Genomic DNA, 12,065 nt, shown 5'->3' with positions numbered 1-12,065 from the left:
TAGGCTAGAAGTAGTCTTCTGAATGCTCTGAGCTATATATCTGGTTCACAAACATTGGCTCCTGGGCACTGAACTGCAGATCAGATTTACCTCTTCTTTTCTTAGACCAAGTTCTTAAAACCTCTAAGGTTTGCCCTGGAATGAGTCTGAACTGTACATTTCACAGAAACAGTGGGTAGGCCAGTATATATCTGCAGGGGGAAAACACACCCTCTTTGAGACCCACTTGCAGCAGGCAAGCGGGGACAACAGCTGAAGGGCAACGATGTATTAGACCCACTGGACAACAATGGTACTATGCAAGGTAGTGAGCGTTATGCATGCTAAGGTCTATGCTAGTTACAAACTTCATGTTGGTAGGAGAAGGGACACAAGTAATAGAGTAGCATAACTTGTACCCATTTGTCAGTCAACACAAAAAAAATGTGAGAAGGCAGCCATGAGGGAAGAAGCAGATATACACAACTCTCTCCACCCGCGTGATCTTCAGCTTCCCTGCTAGAAAATGTGTCTATGCTGTTAGTATCACACAGGCCTATTTTGTCCCAGAGCTAATGACAGTTCTGCCTGAATGAAACCTTCTTAAAAAAAAAAAAAAAAAAAAAAAAGCAAGGCCCAAACAAACATGCAACTATGACAACTTAAATTGGTGAAGAGTCTCATCTACAGTGAATAACATCAGTTAAGAGGCAGAGAGCCCCTCTGTAGCCATGCCATACTCATCAGGTCAAATACTTGATTTAAGAGTGCTTATCAACACATACGTAATATGTACATTAACTTAATCTCTTCTCAGAGGGTTCACAATTTTTCCCATGAAAAGTATATTGCTCTCCATAGTTATGACGATTAGGAATGGCCTCTCGAATTTAATGATAAGTGGAACGGACATAGGCACTATTTCCATGCCTGTGGCAGCTGCTGCTTCGGTGCCAGTCTCATCCACCTTTATCACAGCCTTATGAATAGCCTGTGAAGAAACAGACATGTTACAAGTCAAGGAGGTACAAAAATAGTCACCTGAATAAGAATGTGACCTAAAAGTGCCTGAAGAAGTTATTGGTAAGAAACAAGCATCAGATGGACAGGTGTGAGTCCACTGCATAAAGACAGCAAAGTGGAAAAAGAATCACCAAGCTACATGCAGCACAACTTTCTAGTCCCAGACAGGAAAAAAGTTTGTTTCCGGAGAAGGTGCATGTCCCTGCTAGTCAAAACATTTGCTTTGTTTCTTTTCTTATTGCCTGCACCCACTCATGGAGATCTTTACAGCTAGACCAAATGTTAGGAGAGTGAGACTGTATTTAGCTGTCTATTAAAAGTTCACATAGCTGAAGAAATAACATGCAGACTAGCACAATTAATAAAATTCTGAAAATATGTTTCCTATGTTTCTTCATGTCTTGGAAATAATGGTAGCAAAGGAGAAGAGCCAGAATTGGAGGGCTAGAGCAGAGAAACATATAAGTTTTACCTTGCAAAGTCAAGACATTGGCAGATCCTGATTCACTAATGTCCTCCTGAGGTCATGAGGGTAGTTGTTTTCTTCATATTAGGCAATTAAAGTTGCGCTGATTGCCAGCTTTAAACTCTGAGTTCATTGAAGTATGACCTGTCTGTAGCTTTTACCTTGGCCTGACACTAATGAGAGTCATTGTTCATAGGCTTGAAGCCAAATGTTTATCCTAATTGCATTTTCCTTTCCCCTAAACAGTTTAAAAACAAGCAGTCTTTTTCCTCTCCCCTCCATAAAACACAAGTGGTGACACATCCTATAGCTCTGTGCTTGCCCCACAATCAGGCTAAAGACAAACACAAACAGAAGCAGCAGTGACTGTAACAGCACAGTGCAGGAGGGTACTGAGGTGTGGATAGGTGGCGATTTGGTCACGTCTGTTTTATAAGGTTGCCCCATGTAGATCAAAATTGCATTCTAGATTAAAAAATTACAGACTTGTAACCTGCTCCAACCCAACTGCACTTACAGTGCATGGACAAAATACTCTGTATGCCAACAACTACCTTTTCATGTAAAGCCAAGCCTCTTTATGTGAATTTTGCATCACAAATAGTTGTACAAAAAGTGATGCAAGTATCAGTAACCATGGGCCATAAAACAAAAAGCAGTATGACTTACCTGGGAAATTCTATGCTGGGGCTGTCCAGTGATCCCAGAGAGGTCAGCCTTATCAGTGAATAGATCCATAATGCCCATTTTATATAAGGTATTTTTTAAGTCATATGTCCCGTAAAGAGTGAATTTCGGAAGATACAAATTTACTGAGCTGCCAGAAAAGAAGTACAAGAGTATAGTGAAACACTTGATCACATATCACAGAATAACATAGACTCACAAGGGAAACTGATTTTGCTTTCTCCCTCAAGATATTTTGCCTGCAGGCTCTCTCTAGCCTATATAGGAGATGTACACTGGCATTAATTTGAGGAGAAGAAAAGAAGATTTATAATATATCAGAGGTACTTTCCAACTCATCTGATTCTATGATTCCATGATTCTAAGGCTGGTTGAGAGGATAAGGCTGTAGTTAGTGGCTCTCTGTTTGCAGTAAGCCAACACATGAACAGTGAAATCGACCTAGTGATCATTCAGCACAATACAACTGTAGCTCCCTAAGAATCTTCATCTAACATTTTCAGAAGTTAAGTGATCTTTTGTGCAATCTGCTGGAAGCACCTTCATCATGATGCATTACTAAGGATGCAGAGGATTTACCTTGTGAAAAAGAGATTCCTTTATGTGTTTCAGGCACTGAGCACAAAAAAAAATCCAACACATGCAAGTTCACTGGTTACTTTTGGAAAAACAAAACAAAACAAAACAAAACCCATTGTCCTTGTGCATTTATCATGTAAATCAGGACAAAGAAAACAATAATATATACCAAAGAAGCAGGACAATGATAAATAGTGATAGAATGGATGACAAAGTAAAGGACAAAAGCACATTGACATAATATAGATAGTCAATACATAATTATTTTTCTCTGTCAAGCCCAATGTCTGACACTAAATTGTAAGTGTCTAGTTTGCTGTTTTCCATAAATAACACAAAGCTCTATATTTCTGATTCATTTCTTCCTTACTTTTTCCATATGGATCTATCGATTACTTTTCAAGGGTTAAACACAACATTTACAGCCAGAAGCAGAGTAATGAGACAGAGGTTAGAGACAGTGCTGACATTAGGAACTGTTTTCTGGTGAGAAACCACGACAGCTCTCCATGGCTCTAGGTCAGGGAGATGTGGAGCACTTAATGAAGCTAGCCAAAGAGCAAAACATCCAGCAGAGAGGCGGGAAGGAAAGGGCCCATACCTGAAGTGTTGCACAGCATTTAATGCCAAGTCTGGCTGGTACCCAAAAATGAAAGTGCTAGAGGATTGAAAATTGATTGCTGATCTCTCAGTTCTCCCTAATTTCAGTCTGTGCTGATTGCTGTCCCAAATGATGATGCAATTATCATTGAATCATCTATCTTACTGTTGTGTAAAGACACTCCTTCACAAGCCCCCACTTTCTTTCAATATGGAGGAAAGTGAAAGCCACAGCAACAATGCAATCAGGAAGGAACCACTGGGATGCACTTCTCAGAAGTGAAAATGATGTTTTCTCCACAGTTCAGCCATTAAATAGATCTCAGCTGCCTGTACTGGTGACACTTTGGCACTATCCCCTGTTTGGCAGACAACAGTAATGAAAAATGCCCCTCACAGCACTTCTGCAGCTCATATCAGTTTGCAGACATAGAAACAGGGATAAACATAGCTTGCCCACAGCCTTTGAATCATTCCATATACTACTTCAAACCCATTTATTAAGACCTCCCAGAGACAGCACATAACAGCAGAGGCAATCAACTGCTTTGAAAACTAGAGGTAAAAGGAGGATTTTGTGTCATTAGTTTGCAGGAGAGAATGGTCATCATGAAAAATGAGGAACAGCAGGAAACAAACTTGTTTTCAACAGGGATGCTTTTTTATATTATAAGATAGGAAACATAAATCCCCTCAATTTTATTTAGCATCTTTCTTGATAATTTTAAAGCTGATTTTGTGTCTTTGACAAAAATTATACATATGTATCTTGATTCACCATCTTATTTGTTCTATAGTCAAAAACTATGCAGCTGCTTCCAGAAGATTCAAAACTGTGAAGATGCACAGAGAACTGATTTTTTTTTCCCTGGTCTTTTTTTTTCCCCCAAATAAAAAAAAAAAATGTTTAGATTCTTTAGATTTAGATTTAACAGTGAACCAGTTAGGAGCATGACACTGGGTTTGGGTTTCTATATTAGGATGCAATTTCTCTTTTGAAAAAGAGTCATCTAAAATAAGTTTTTTCAAATGAGTATGTGTAAAGGTCACTAACTTGACACACCAAATTCGTTAATGAGCATAAGGGCTTGATACTATAAACATGTTTTACCTATGCTTGTAAAGGTATTTTGTCCCATGAAAGGCAAGTACCATACAGGACACTAAATATAAGGAGTCCTGTGTGGTAATTATTTTTAGAAAGCATATAACCTTTCTGCCTTCTAAGCTCAAAGTTACCTTGAAAAAAGTGTAGCTTGTTCCAATTTTGCCTTCCTAAGACCCCAGAGAGCCTAAATATAGTGTCTTTGCAAAGTGCTTTGCCCCCATAATTGCCAAATGGAAGTTGTTATTTCAGTATTAACTGTGAAATTATTGTTAATTTTAATACGTAGAAAGGAAGCAAGAGACAAGAAAAAATTCTGAAGTGGAAGGAATTTACTTGTAAATAGAAGAAGGCAGAAGACCTCCCCCAAAAACATGAGTAGAGGTACAAGTCCAAAAACAGGGGCCTATTAAGAGTTGAAGATGGGAAAAAAATTCAGAAATTAAAGAAATCCTAAAGCTATGAAGGTTTTCAGTGCATGCAGTACTGAATGTGAAAACACAGGGACACCAGAGAGCCAGATTCAACTTTGGTCAGTGGGAATCCTTCTGCTGATAAAGCAGAACTAAAAATGCTGTTCTGATTCTGTGTCATAGCCCAGCACATTTGTTTCCTTGCCTACCATGTGAACCAAGAACTTCAGAATTTTACCTTTTTGTGATTAATGACCTCCACCTTGACATATGTTCACAAGACAATCTTTTCTCCAGCTTCCTCATTCTTCCTTTGTCAGGCAGAATAAAAAATGCTGAAGCACCTCCTTTGTAATCCATTTGCACCACAGTGGAAGACAGCTGATCATCATAGCCATGCTTGAACAGGCCCATTCCAAACATCATCGGGACTTCAACAGCCTTGTTCCCATCCACAAAGAATTTGCTCATTTTAGTGTATTGTGGATCAAAAGGCTTTTCCCATTCAGCTTGAAATAGAAGAGATTGAGTTAGAAGATATTTTGAGGACATGAAACCATAGGATATATCACCACAGGACACATTCTTAGTTGACAGAAACTGGTACAGTTGGATCGGCTTCAAAGACAAATCAGTTCGCAATGATCTCTTGACCTTACTGAGTACTCAGAATAATTTAATAGCAACACACGGTAGAATGTGATGCAAAAAAAACTCCCTCAGATTTTGAAGTGGGCTGTAATATCCCTCATTTATATGACATATCAAGGGTTCTAAACTTGCACTTTTCCGCCATGACAACAGTTTTAAGGAGTCTGTAAAGCCCTCATTCTGTCTCTGAGCTCTGAAGAGGATTCTCCCCTTTCCTTGTTCCCAGATAAAAATGGGCTTGAGAAGGGTGATATGAGGGATGAATTCTCCACAGGAATTAAGGAGTTTGGGTTACTTTCAGAGACAAGGTGTTTATACTTCACATTAGCTAATAATATGTAGAGTCATGAGGAACTTAATTCTACCAGACTACTGGGTTAAAAAACAAAACAACAACAGAAACTTTTTCCACTGCATCCTCACAATATTAAATTTTACAAGGCTCCTCATTTAGTCATGGTGAAACAAACTGTCTACATTGGAACTCCAAAAGATTCTTATCCTCAGTGGAGAGAAATTTCTAAGCTAAGTTCCACCTATTCACATCATTCATTTCAGAAGCTGAGTAGATTTTAAAAAAAGGTGGGGAGTTTTGGAAAGGTTTCTTTGTTGTTTTTAATTTTCAGAAGTGTTTTTGGTCTGTAGTAAATTTTGCCTTTTAGAGCAAAACTAACATTTTATCAAATTTATTAGGTAAAACTAGAACTGCACTGCTTAGTAAAGTAACTGCCATCAAGAAAGCAATGAAACAAGATGCAATCACTTTTGATTTTTGACTTCTATTTGAACATTGATCATTAAGCAGCTTGTTACAAATGAAATAATTATTGTCTGCTATTTCCACCATCTGACATAGCCTGCACTTAGTATTTGGAAAAAGTGAAATGAGAATTTAGGGCATGTCTTGGACTCTGAAAGTATAGAGTGACAACTACCAATACTCTAAAGAGACAAAAGTTGATACTTTTATGTTTCTTCATTAACAGTGACTTCCATCATGAGATGTTGACTTCTGTCAACAGACAGGACTTCTACCTTATTAGGCTTAAGGGAAAAAATAAAGCAAAATTAATAACAGAAACATGAATGACACAAGTCCTGAAACATTTAAACAACCTTTATCTAATGCTCAACTAAGACAAAACACCCACTGATTTCACAAAGAACTTTTCTTGATTGAAAACAGAGTAGGATGTTAGGACTGCTGCTCTGGAATTCAGGAGAGCAGACTTTGATCTCTTCAGCAATCTGCTTGGTAGAGTATCATGGAATAAAGCCATGGAGGGAAGAGGAATCCAAGAAAGTTGTATTGGCCAAACAACCCCATGAAGCTGGAAGAGTTTCTGGAAAGTGGCCCAGCAGAAAAGGGCCTGGGAGTGCTGTTTGACAGCCACTGAACATGAGTCAGCAGTGTACCCATGTGGCCAAGAAGGCCAATGGCATCCTGGCCTTATCATCAGTAGCATGGTCATCAGGACCAGGACAGTGATTGCTCCCTTGTACTCAGCACTGGTGAGGCTGCACCTCAAATCCTGTTTCATTTTTGGGTCCCTTTCTACACAAAGGACATTGAGATGCTAGAGTATGTCCAGAGAAGAACAATGGAGCTCATGAATGGTCTAGAGAGTAAGTCTGATGAGGAACAGCTGAGGGAGCTAAACAGCTGTTTAACCTGGAGGAGGCTGAGAGGGGACCTTATCACTCTCTAGAAGTACGTGGAAGGAGGTTGCAGTGAAGTAAGGGTTGGCCTCTTCTTACAGGCAGCTAGCTATAGGACAAGAGGAAATACACTCAAGCTGTGCCAGGGGAGGTTCAGATTGGGAAGTAGGAAGAGCTTCTTCTCTGCAAGGGTTGTCAGGCATTTGAATGTGATGCCCAGAGACACGGTAAAGTCACCATCCCTGGAGATGTTCAAGAAATGACTGGACATGGCACTTAGTGCTGTGGTTTAGTTGATGTGGTAGTGTCCAGTCAAAGGTTGGACTCAGTCTTGGAATTCTTTTCCAACCTTAATGATTCTTTGATTCTATGATTCCATTAATATTCAAGGATAACCTCCATCAAGCACAGGAGTGATCTGTTCTAACAAAGAGGAAGTCAGGCAAAAACACCAGGAGGACTGCATGGATGAACCAGAAGCTACGGGGTAAAATCAAACACAAACAGGTAGCCTACAGAGGGTTGAAACAAGGACAGGTAACCTGGGAGGTATACAAAGAGATTTTCTGAGTATCCAGGGATTGGGTTAAGAAAGTTAAAGATGTGATAGAATTAAATTTGTCCAGGGACATTAAGGGCAACAAGAAAAGGTATGACAACGACAAAAGGAAGACTAGGAAAGATTTGAGCCCCCTCCAGAAGGAAACAGGAAGCCTGGTTACCTGGAATGTGGAGAAGGCTGAGGTACTCAGTGACATGTTTTGCCTCAGTATTCACTGGCAAGTGCACCAGCAACACCACCGAGGTCACAGAAGGCAAAAGTAGGGACTGGGAGAACAAAGAACTGCCCACTGTGGGAGAAGATGAGGTTCAAGACCATCTAAGGAATCTGAAGATGCATATGTTCATGGGACCTGATAAATGCATCTTCAGATCCTGAGGGAACTGGTGGATGAAGTGGTTATTAGGGAAGTTATGGCAGTCCAGTGAAATTCGTACTGACTGGAAAAGGGGAAAATAGCTCTCATTTTTAAAAAATGAAAAACAAAAAAGAAGATCCAGGAAACTACTAGTCTGTCCTACCTCTTTGCATGGCAAGATCACAGAGCAGATCATCCTGGAAACTATACTAAGACAGGTGGAAAATTAAGTGGTGACTAGTGACAGACATGACTTCACTAGGGCAAGTTGTGCTAAAGGAAGAATAATTGATGTTATCTAACTGGAGCTGTGCAAAGCATTTGACACTGTTCCACATGACATCCTTGTCTAAACTGGAGATTTGAATTTGACAGATGGTCCATTTCATGGATAAGCAATTGCCTGGATGGTTGCATTTGAAGGGCTGTGATCAATGGCTTGTTATCTAAGAGGAGACCAGTAACAAGTGATGTTCCTCAGGGTTGGATTAGGATCAGTGCTGTTCAACATCTTTGTTGGCAACACAAAGAGTGGGATTGAGTGCACCCTCAGTATGTTTGCCAATGACACCAAGATGTGTGATGCAGTCAACATGCTGTAAGAAAGGGATGTCCTCCAGAGGGAATGTATGCCATCCAATGGAAGCATGACAGGCTTGAGAGGTGGCCCTGCTGGAATCTGGTGAAGTTCAACAAAGCCAAGTGCAAGGTCCTGTATGTGGGTTGGGGCAGTTCCAACCACAAATACAGGTGGGGCAGAGAATGGCTCAAGTTGAAAACAGACCTGAGGAGAAAGGACGTGGGGGTGTTGGTTGATGAGAAGCTCAGCACGACTCAGTAGTGTGCGCTTGCAGCCCAGAAAGCAAACTGTGTCCTGGGCTACATCAAAAGGAGTGTGACCAGCAGGTGAAGGGATGGGATTTTCCCCTCTACTTCACTCTGGTGAGATCCCACTCAGAGTACTGCATTAAACTCTGGGGTCTCCAACATAAGAAGGACATGGACTTGTTGGAGCAAGTCCAGAGGAGGGACCATGAAGATGATCAGATGGTAGGAGCACCTCTTCTATGAAAACAGGCTGAGAGAGTTAGGGTTGTTTAGCCTGGGGGAAAAAAGGCTCAGGAGAGACCTTCTAGCCCCTTCCAGTACCTAAAGGAGGTCTACAGACAGGGAAAGACTTTTTACATAAGCAGATAGTGATAGGATACAGGGGAATGACTAAACTGAAAGAGAGAAGATTCAGATTTAGATTAGATATAAGGAAGAAATTGTTCACTGTGACGGTGGTGAGACACAGAAAGGGGATGCCCAAAGAAATTGTAGATGCCCCACCTCCAGAAGTGTTCAAGGGCAGGTCTTTGAGCAATCTGGTGTAGCTGAAGCTGTCTACAACCATGACAGGAGGGTTGGAACTATAAGACTATTAAGGTCCCTTCTAACCCAAACCATGACAATCACTTAACACACAGATTAGACAGAGAGGATATTCACTAATACTTTCCTCATGTTTCAAAGGAACATTTATTCTTATGCTCACCTCTATTTTAGGGATCTACCTTTTAGGAATGACACCTTTGTCAAAGGGGTTTTTGCCTATTTTGAAAGATGTGTCTGATGCTCAATAAAAGCCTAAGTGAAAACATTATTTGAGGCAAACAAGTATGTTTTCAAGAGAATTAAGAAACATCAGTCATCTGTAATTCATTCAGCTCCATTTAGCTCTGGTCAGATCTTCAGAGATTAATACAAGGAGCAGAGACACAGATGAAAAGCAAACAAACAAACAAATAAAAAACTAAAAAAACACCAAGAAATACAGTTCTTAATTACTTTCAAGGGAACCTTCATATTGGAGAGTGCAATCATCCAGATTAAGAGTTTTAAAAGAATAGCTTTTCCTTTTAAAAGAATCGTATTTCTAACATGTCATCTCCATTTCAATTAGAAAGCTTAATGGTATTTTATCAGATAGATTATAGGATATTATTTTTCTGAGTACAATTGATTTTAGTTTTCAGCATACAAGGATTAAGAGAGAGAAGGTTTAAAAGAAGATGCAATATCTGTTATTAGACCACTGATTGAGCCTTACAGCCTTGATCCTTGTCTTCTCATTAGATCAGTAGTTTGAAAAGCTCTGGGAAGATCTGTTGACTGTATCTAAGTAGACTGCACAAGTTAATTAAGAAAAACAAGCTTATTGTCAATAGGCTTGTATCTGATACTGGTGGGTCCATCTTCGCTGGAAAATATTAGAATCTGCAAATCAAAAAAAAAAGGGTGAAACCTATGCCTCTAGACACATCAGGACTACAGACACACTATCGGCAAAGGCATAGTCAGTAAAAAAAAATAGGGAGAACATGAGTGTGAAACCAAAGTTGTTGAATGCTTAGTTTTGGATACATGAACATACACAGTAACAGTAAAACTATGGAGTAAACTTATTTCTGTTTGGTAGGATGCTACATTTTATTTTAACAGCATTTTTTGAATTTAACTCCTAAGTTGCTGAACAAAAAACCAGCTGAAGTCCACAGAACTGGATTTCAAATTAATTCCTAGACAACAAAGCATTTAAGAAAGTGCTTGAGTCCCACTAGATTGTATAGGATTAGGAAAGTATCTTTCCTAACTAAAGGTTCCTTCCTCAACATATATTTCAATAAATCTTCAGAAGGAAAGAAGTATCTATTAAAAAATATGGGAAAATTTGCCATGTATTTAGCTAGGAATTATCATCAGTGTCAGGCAGAATATGATTTTCAGAAACTTTGTTTGTAATTAAATGTAAGTGAGGACCAAAGGGAAAACAAGATATGAGTCCATCTGCAAAACCATATTGCAAAAAAAGGTGATGAAGTCCAAGACTGACCTGAGGAAATAAATTATGAAGTAAAAGAATATGGTATGTGTATCTTACCGTTAAAATAAATATAGCTAATGAGGAGAATTTCAGTAAGTGGATCAAGGTTATTTACAAGGTCCTTGATTTTTCCATTGGTTCTTTCTGCTACATATTTGTTGACTTTTTGCTGGGCTTGAGCAGCCTGCTTGAAGTTCATAGGATAAGCTTCTCCTTCATAGAAGTTTCTGAGATCACTTAAAAACTTTTCTTGTGGCTTCAGTCGGTCAAGCACAAACAGAACATTTGCCATATTCAGCTGTAAGCCCTCGTTCTTTCTGTTTACCATTTGCATGAGTTGACGATAACCTTCATGTATGTCATTTTCAGAAATCTCACTTGGGTTAAAGCAAAGGACCCTAAGAATTTGTGTCAGTGTGTCTGATCTGGCACCCAGAGTCAGCATTGCGAAGGCAGTAGAGATGCTCAAAGGAGAGAAGAAAACATTCCGATTGTTTTCGCGAGAAGAAATCTCTTTGTAGAAACAACATGCAAATCGACAGACACTGCTCCTTACACTTTGCCATGGCATGTTTTGGTTTCCTTGGGCTCTTTGATTTTGGTTTCTTACCCCTTGGTGGTTAGGCTCATAGCAATAACTGTTGGAATGAATTCCAATAAGTAAAATACACAGGAAAAACAGTATCTTCATGTTTCCGTGACTCTGTAATAGAAGAAAAATTATGTTTGGCTTACATATTTTTTCACCTTGTGTTTAGCAATATAGCAATACCTTCACTGTACAAAGTTAGCTTAGTACCAATGACTCCAAGACATTGAATTGAGGGGTACCGGCTTTCTATTTAAAAGAAGCAGACTGTGGAAAATTTCTCAACCAACTGAAGAGATTATGAAATAATAAAAATCAAAGTCAAAGAGGGATGAGGTAATACCAAAGACGCCCTCATTAAAGTTAGGCTACAATTCCTTTGAAACTGGTTTTTTCCAGTGTTCTCTTTTCAATGTGGCTTTAAGTGATAAAGAGCTATGAATCAAAAGTGCAGGTCTATAGAGCGCAGAGTAAAAATTTAACTGATGAAAAATCAAAGCAAAAGAAAAGCACAATATTCTTCCATTG

The 12,065-nt window shown here is 39.3% G+C and overlaps 1 protein-coding gene across 1 annotated transcript; it reads right to left on the bottom strand.

Annotated features, from left to right (window-relative positions):
* Positions 1–781: 781 nt before the first annotated feature.
* LOC126650392 (serpin A3-4-like) lies at positions 782–11,654 on the bottom strand. Its single transcript, XM_050335144.1, has 4 exons — positions 11,006–11,654; positions 5,091–5,361; positions 2,138–2,285; positions 782–970 (listed from the first exon to the last, which is right to left on the bottom strand). Exons 1-4 carry the CDS (start codon positions 11,637–11,639, stop codon positions 782–784), a joined length of 1,242 nt encoding a protein of 413 aa, XP_050191101.1. The 5' UTR covers positions 11,640–11,654.
* Positions 11,655–12,065: the final 411 nt, after the last annotated feature.

The sequence above is a fragment of the Myiozetetes cayanensis genome, unplaced genomic scaffold (genome assembly GCF_022539395.1).
Source record: "Myiozetetes cayanensis isolate MyiCay16 unplaced genomic scaffold, myiCay2020 scf6-25, whole genome shotgun sequence".
In the NCBI taxonomy this organism is placed as follows: domain Eukaryota; kingdom Metazoa; phylum Chordata; class Aves; order Passeriformes; family Tyrannidae; genus Myiozetetes; species Myiozetetes cayanensis.
This window is presented reverse-complemented; position numbering and strand designations above follow the sequence as displayed.